General features: G+C 40.9%; 1 protein-coding gene across 1 annotated transcript; it reads right to left on the bottom strand.

Annotated features, from left to right (window-relative positions):
- Positions 1-1922: 1922 nt before the first annotated feature.
- On the bottom strand, positions 1923-2249 carry RB195_009600 (uncharacterized protein; the record flags this gene model as incomplete). The annotated part of the gene is made up of 1 exon (XM_064190219.1): positions 1923-2249. The coding sequence occupies one exon, from the start codon at positions 2247-2249 to the stop codon at positions 1923-1925; it is 327 nt and encodes a 108-aa protein (XP_064047802.1).
- Positions 2250-8729: the final 6480 nt, after the last annotated feature.

Genomic DNA, 8729 nt, shown 5'->3' with positions numbered 1-8729 from the left:
CATGGCCACTGATTAGTTCTTGTTCGCGCGATCGGGAAGGTACTATTTACCGGACCAGGCGTAGCTCAGCTTCATTTTTCTTTTTCATAAAGTAGAGAAGAACGAGAAGTAGGCGAAATGACTCATGAACCAAAAACGCACACGAAATATAATGCGAAACCAGTACATTAGTAACCACCACTAGTTACTATTATATTACTTGATTAATTGCTATTAAGATAGAGCTCGATAGCAACTACTTGTCGAGTTTTTAAGAAATTTCGAGAAAAGGATATTTTCACAAAAACGTCAACCTTAAAGGCTGTGGTTATTCACATTTTAATAAATTCATTCTCATATTCATATTCATAATCATATTTATAGTACATGTGGAATACGAGACAATTTTGAATTTGACCCACAATAAAGGGTGACCTTGGCGTCTTTTTGTCCATTTAACAACGCTAATTTCTATTGTTTTCTGGAGTATGCGCAGCAAAATTCTAACGTCTACGCACCTGTCTTCAAATTCAACATCTTCGTCGGATAAGACTGTACTATCTCCACTGGAAGACATTTTGAATTGAACGTAACAGCGAATAAGATAAAGTAGGTTTGGGAGTGGGGAATAGGGTAGGAAGTAGGCTATCGCATGTGAAACAAAAAAAAAAGTTATTTATTGCAGCACACTACAAATATGAATGGTAAGTAGCTCGTCGAATCCATGAGATATGAGCAATCCTACTTTTTCTCTCTTTCTCGCTTTGACGATAGTACATTTATCAGGAGAATGTGCCAATATCCTTAAAAGGTCACTGGGAAGGTCTCGTACTTAGAAATTCAAGACCAAATCAACCTAAAATTACTAGCAGGCTAAGTTATTAGACGCCCCAAAAAAACATTATTTGGCGTCGAACAACGTAAGGCGACAGAATTTCTGCTTCCATAGCGTTCACCGTAAAGATGCTCCGCGCACATTCACATACACAACATACCTACTATCTTAAACAGTAATAGAGGTGTAAGATAAGTAGTAGTAGTAATACCCTGTCTATAAGCCAATGGATCCTTATGGATCGTACGAACGGCACTGAGAAGAACATCGACGAGAGAAGAGAAATCAAAGGAAAAATGGAACATAATTCATTACCAATTCCAAGTAGTGCTCCCATGAGTTTATGAACAATTTATTAGCAGTAGTGGTTCAAAACGTGTGATTCATTTCTTGAGCTCATTTAGGAAAAGTGGAAATAATTTAAGGAGATTTAACGATTAGTAGCAATGCACGTGCGGAAGGATTTCTTCGTTGTTTCTGGTTTTATTCTATTCGTTTTGATAGCGAAAACATATTCTAATCTACCGTGGACACCCTATTATTTGGTTCCTGCTGACAATCCTCGATAGTTTCTAGGATCTGTGACGGATAACCTAAGGCGGAAAGCAATTATTATAGAAATAATATGTCAAATATGCTTTTGCAGATACATACAAAACATTTAGGCATTCCTCAGCATCTTGTCCTCTTACGCCTTTCCAAACCCTTGATGTCCAGCCGTTTTTCCGATCTTGTTGGAGCAGACAATGCAGTTCCTTTCCAGTCAGCTTTCTCTGCTTTCTACATCAGCTCTGTGGGCGGCACGTCAGAACTACATGGATTCCGCCTTCACAGTTGCAGAAATCAAATTCTTCCACGATTAGAAGTGTTAACATAACCGGAAGCGCTTCTTTTGTAACGTTCACACACTTCGTACAGTGCGTCACAAAGCATCTACCTGAACTTTACTTCAATTGAATATTCTACACGCTCCATCTTTGAGACTCACTGTGTCGATTTTTTTTCGATTGACGAGAACTCTACAAGTTCTTCCGAGCAACTCCTCAATTTCCTAAACGCTGAGAATGCAGTAAAGTTAGAGTTTAAGAGTTTTCCCAATCCGCTTACGCTACTCTTCAGATATTACGGAGATTGAACTCTGCCGTGTAAGGTAATGGCGTCGATGATCTCTCTTATACGCGGAAGCGATGATGAGGCCTGTTTGCCCAAATAGGTCGACCGGACGCCTATCATTGTCCGACGTTTCTCTACCAGGATAGCACCAGTGTCCGGCAACATCGGATTTTTGTTCGAGATCCATCTCACATTTACGTCTACTCCGGCAATGTCCACTACCTGGACGGACATCTTGGATTAACACAGTAAGTTCACCAATGATGTCCTTGTTATAGTCTTCAACTGTTTCTATAAGTTTGCTCCATAAGTCAGATACCATCCAGGGTCCACGTACTCTGCGGTGTCGCAGACGTATAAAGGCGCGCCTGGACATCTACAACAATTAGTTAGAGCTAAACAGCTCCACTAAGTTGTTGTAATCGTTCGTAACAGTTTGTACAGTCGCGCAGTTTTCCACTCTCCTCATCACAGCAATGGATCGTAACCCTTAAAGGCATCACCCCACGAATGTGTGGTGGTGCGGGTTCCAGGTGGGTCATGTCGATAAGGGGACGTAGATTATGGCGAGGAGGGTGAATTCGTCCACTTCTTCCTAATTGTCGTTAAAAACGGCCCGGCAGATGCGGCTTCGACCGTTCCGGGGCGCTGTTGTCCACGAAGAGTTGTATTGGAGCGTGCCAGCCTTGTGCATGCGGCGCATCTTCCAGGCCGTTTTTTAAACTAATCAGGAAGAAATGGATGGAATCACCCTCCTCCCCATAATCTACGACCCCCGCATAAGCGTAAACCAGCTGAAACCCGCCCCACTACGGATTCGTGGGGTGATGCTTTAAGTAGTGACGGCAAGTCTTCTTCGGTCCATGTTTCCTGTAGTGCAGCGAATAGCGCACAGAGATACCACAGCAATCGCGTTAGAGATTTCTCGACAATATCCGGCAGTCCAACCTAACGAAATGTGACGCATAGTTGCTCTTGAAGAATTTATTGCACCTATCTAAGCATTCGAATAGATGGGCTCCCTAAATGTTTCATCTGCCAGGTAATAGGTTCTGGCGTTGTGCTGGACAGTAGGACATTCTTGCAATATTTGTGGGATTTCTTCACGCTCACATGACAAAGTTTACGAGTTTTCAGGACGTGAATTCTAATGAATGATTCCGTCAATCACAAGGTTTGCTTCCGCGAGGAGGTATGGTCCGTATACGGTGCTTCTACACGCATTGCTGAGATTGTTTTTACGTATTCCTGCGACATATCACACTGTATCACGATTTTGACATGGAACGGGATCCAGGGCGAAGTGTAGAATTCGGATAGTGGAGTGCGGAGCCCAGCGCGTGATTCCGCTCATCTTCCCCAGATCGTCGTGAAAAAACGGCGTAGAAGATGTCTTGTTCAAGTATTCAGCCCATGCAAGTAAGAGAAATGAATATGCTGCTGAGTGGACCGGAATGTGAGCGTACATAGAAGCGCGCTCCAACGTAACTCGTAGGAACTAAAGGTGCTCCCACGCCGTTTTTCAGGGAAAGATGAGGGAAACTACGTTGAGTTCCGCTATCTACGATCCACTTTTCTTCCCGCTACCTTCTTCTCTCTTTCACTCCCTCTCCCTCTCGTTCTCTCTCTCTGTCCCTAAAAAACTACGACGGCAAAAATGTGTGTAATGTGAGGACAAGGAGATAGTCTAAGTGCACTATGTCCTCAACGTTGGAAGAACGGAAGGTAGAATTGAGGTAGATAATAGCTACGAACGCGGTTGTACTATGTCCTTAGAGGTAGATAGTTGCTTATTTTAAATTGGCTCTTTTTCTCGTAAAATAAACAGTCGCTCGTGCTCTGACACTCGCTTTTTCCTCTCCATCAGGGAACGTGGGGGCCTTTTCGTAAAGGGAAGTCAATAGGTTATTCTCGAGCACCCCTATCAGGTGAGCACTTACTACTTCATTTTGTCATCTCTCTGAATAACGTCTAACGTCTGTTGATATGGTACAAAACACGAGATTCCTCAACATATAAATAAAAGAAGAGTTTTTTTTATTACGTCAGCAAAATTTATAGTATATCACGTTAGAACTTTTTGTATAAAAAAAATGAGAGTGATGAGGTTTAGTACAAACTAATCAAAATTTGCTTTTTTTGCTCGCATATAATTTTTTGTCATTTATTATGTCAACATATTTTGGTGACTTTTATCCATTACTATTTTACCTTAATGGACAAGCAGAATTATTACGACATTCTTCTTAAAGGCATCACCCCACGAATCTGAGGTGGTGCAGATTTCAGCTGGAGTATTCGTATACGGGATGGGAAACTACGGAGAGGGAGGTGATTCCGTCCATTTCTTCCTAATTGCCGTAAAAAACGGCCCGGAAGATGCGGCGCCGCACAAGGCTGGCGCGCTCCAGTCGAACTCCCTTTAGAAAATAGTGCGCCAGAAAGCCTGAAGCCGTAACTTCCGGGCTCTTTTTTACGGCAATTAGAAAGAAATGGACAGAATCACCCCCTCTCCATAGTCTCCCATCCTGTATACGAATACTCCACCTGAAATCCGTACCACCTCAGATTCCTGGAGTGATGCCTTTAAACCTTTTCCTCCTACACTTTTCTTCTCTCTACCTTCTTTTCTCTTTCACTCCCTTTCCCTCTTGTTCTCTCTCTGTCTCTGCAAATTATTCAGACCTCCATTTAGTGCAGGTTACTCCGATTTCATTGTTACATATATCTCAAAAAGCACTCCATAGCTTTAAACTCATTTCCACGAAGGAATGGGATTCAGAAGGAATTCAGAATTCAAGAAGGATGTAACCTAAAATATTATGCATTGCGGACGAACAAATACCAACCGTTCAAAGGAAACAGGCAGATGGACACTACGAATGAAAAGTGCTGACATGGAGAGCCGGAGCGGGCCACTTATTAGTCGAGCACTCTCCTCGGGCAGCCGAAAAAAAACTCGTTTTGTCCAGAAAAAACTAATCTGCCCAGTAGCGTGAAGACACTGGAAGTTATGACAAATTCCATTTGAGGCCAGCTGATTCTTGAACGTTTCCAAAAACAGCTTCGGATCGATAAATGAAAGGTTTGGGAAGCATTAGGCGTTTCTTTTGAGCACTATCATGGAAGATATGATCTATAAATGGACGTAATTGTTAAAAGTACACTGCGATGTGCATATTGTGCACTTTTTTGTTGTATAAAAGTGTAAATACTGAAGAATCGAGAACTAGAGTAAAAGTAAAACAATGGTGCGACGAAAAAAGTCAAATTTCAGATGTGAGTGTCGCATCCAACTAGGAGTACTTTAAGAAAAACCTCAAAAGATAAATGCACACGATTCTAGCCACTGCAATTATGAATGACATCATTATTATAAAGTACATTGAAAGAACCTGACTTCCAACTGAACAGCAAGGAAAAAGCCTGCAGCAGCACCCACGTAGAGGAGCATTCATCTTTAATTCTTGACCAAACAATTACTTCAATGAAAACATCAGTACGTATGCATGAAACTAACCAGCAAAACAATGACAGTCTCACGAAGAACAAAAAGTAGTATTTTTATTGTATGGATAATAAAACCTAAACCTTTCGAGGGGAAAAAAGTATCCATTGGATTCTGTGACTTTTGTGGATCAACAGCATCAACTGACGCGATTCAGTAAACCATCCAAATGGATAGAGACGTAACAGCATGAGCCAGAATTTGCACAAGGACAAGTTTCAGTTTCTTTTCACATCCGTTATAGAAATCCAGGCAGCTCAAGTGTATAAGCAGAGAAGAATGGCAAATATTCCACATAGACAACTGTTTTGTGAGGAGAAACGCAGAGAAGCGAAAATCTGCTCGAAAAAAGGATGGATCTGCTGTGCGGAGTCAGATTAACCAGGTGCTTTAAAACTAGTTAGGAACCAGTAGCCTAGGATAAAGATAGAAAGTATCTCCAGCGTTAATCAATCGGTTTGAGTCCGTCCACGCGTTCGACTTCAATTCAGAATCGTATGAGGTTTACGGACACATGTCCAATCTTAAAACGACTTGTGGTTGCTAGCCGATATATCAAGTCAGTGCTTTTATTCTCCCATACCAGCAAGTTACCAATTTATCGACCCCGGAAGGATGAAAGACTTGGTGAGCACAAGGTCGGATTCGAACCATCTACCGTGCTCACGCAGCGGAACCTTTTACCAACTGCACCATATCCGCCTTAGAATAGGCTACTAAATTAGGTAAAAAATAGTGCTGGCAGATATTCCAGACGCGGACTGGAAGAAGTTTAGACAGATATTAGGCCTATTAAGAAAATGATTATCCCAACAAATAAAACCCACTAATAAATTCAAGCTCACATTTAAATTTAAAAATACTTCCAGCATCTTTGAATGTGAATGATTGATGAAAAATGCTTTTCTTTTTTCCATTCCTTATACACGAATGGTGCACTGAAAAGAAAAAAAAAGAAACTATATTTATGTAAGTCAGAACATTTATGAAAAAAACGGCAAACTTATTGTAAGTGGAGCCTGGCGCAGTCCTTTTCGTTGCGGATAACACGTCAACAAAATGTCGCTTAAAAAAAATCAGGATAAACCTAATTTCAATCGAGCCTGCACGTGCACCGTTTCCCTTTTTTGATGGAGAGAATAGATTTTCTGCCAACGGGCAAAGCTTAGCACAAAGTTTTTTTGGCGTGGTGATTCCAACTTTTTTCATTTAATTCACCTCAATAGGACATTTGGGATCCAGAAAAAACACTGTAATTCTCTTAACTTCCTCGTTCTGCTGTTTTATTACAACGGGCACTTTAGGGCTAAAAATATATAAAATAAAATAATTATTACTTAAACACATACTTGAAAGAGTGTCCTTTTTGAAGCGAAAATTACGCAAACTGTAGAATTTCGTGAGCACATAACCAAGATTTTGTTGAAGAGCATTTGAATTTTGATTTTATATTTGAATTTGAATGGTAAATTAATTTACAAATTTCCAAATTTCCCCCGACTTTTGTGGTCGCCATGGATTTGGTCACAAGACCACTTTCTGGCCTTCTATTAAGCAACCATACTTCGAACCTGCACAGAAATAGGGGAGTAAAGTGTTGACACTTAAGCGAAAACGGCACTGATTCAACGATGAAGAAGAGAGGTGTGTGGGAGTGCTAACGTTTATGAGAGACAGAATACCTATTTCACGGATGAGCAAGCGGAGGATTTATGAGGTTGAGGAATAAGTTCTTGCCGTTTTAATCGATCGTTTGTTTACAGCGATTCTTTTGTCGTAAGGCCAATCGTAATATACCATTTTAAAGAGGTTTTTTAACCATTTTTCATAACTAAATGTTGCTTAATTTCAGGTTTAAATGGCATCAGTAAAAAAAAATTTTCGACACCTTCTTTACTCGCCTTTCGCCTCAAAAGCCACCGAAGTGCTCGATAGGTATGAGGGATGCTATATGCGAACTGCTCGAATTGTGCCAAAAAATGGCAACACCTGACGACTCTCCGCTCTGGTCGACCTTCTGACTTCGACAGATAGTCTCAAAGCGCTTTTGAAGGAAGACGGCCGTCGGATTGGCCGGAAGATGTACTGCGACCAAAAATTTGAACCATCTTCACTCGATGGGATTTGCCGAAAAACTCGGAGCTTGGGTACCACACCACGACAACGCCCAAATCGTACCAGGCCATTGATTTACCACCTATCGACCTGCGCCAACAGATTATCACCTTTTCCGCTCGCTGTCAACCAAATGCGGTGTTACCTTCGCACAACGAGGACCTCAATTGGCTCAACAACTTCTTGTCAGCCGGGTTTTTGGCAAACGGTATTAAAAGTTGGTCGAGGTGAGCGTCGTAAAAATGACGGAGAATACATAGTTGATTAATTGCTTGTTATAATTGTTGTAAAATATCAGGATTTTTCAATAAAGAAAAAACGGAAAGAACTTATTCCTCAACCTAATATTTTCGATGCTACGTTTCAATCCGCACTTAAGATGCATTTATACTACGTTGAAGATCTTTTTGAGCTTTATAGTATTCCCGTCTTCACCATTCGTATCCACACCGAATCTGCAAAATTTCAAAAAGTTTCCTTCCAAGCAGGGGGCAGAACTAGATGCGCTGAAAAGATTCATGGCCGCAGATTATGTTTATGGGGCACCATGCGCATCCAATATTACCAGCTAGTACACTAGCATTAGTACGCTTTTACCCAGTTATTGCTCCCGAAACGATTAAATTAGTAATAATTTCCTCAAGTTTTTAAATTTTCCAGTGAATCTTTTGGTGCGAAATCACCAGAGTTTCAGATCGACCAGAGCCTCGAACTCGATCACCAGATTCTCAAACTTCGAGAATCTGAAAATCTATTTTGATTACCTCTGCATGAACCGAACCAAGTTCTATCAGAAGATGTTCAAGTCGAAGTAATATCTCAAAAATTCCAAAGGAGGCAACCATTTTCTTAAAATTATAACTTAGACGTTGTGGTTGTGGAATGCAGGAAAAAATGACAAGCACTGAACGATAAAAATTAGAGACCTGGCGTTCATTTTTTGAAAACACAAAAAAGCCACCAAAAAAAGCAGAAAATTTTCCGCATTCGTATAAATTGGTCGAAATAGATAGGTTCGATTCCTCGATAATAGTATTGATGTTCATCGACAATGCTTGATCACTCTTCTACATTACAAAAGCCTCAAAACGTTAGTTTCTACGAACATGGTACTGTACCTATGTATAGTATAGCACAGTACCATGTACAGTAAGTTCAAAAGGCGGTTGAAGTCGAGGT

This window comes from Necator americanus, chromosome III, assembly GCF_031761385.1.
Source record: "Necator americanus strain Aroian chromosome III, whole genome shotgun sequence".
NCBI lineage: Eukaryota > Metazoa > Nematoda > Chromadorea > Rhabditida > Ancylostomatidae > Necator > Necator americanus.
The sequence above is the reverse complement of the archived record's forward strand: the minus strand, read 5'-3'. Positions and strand labels throughout refer to the sequence as shown.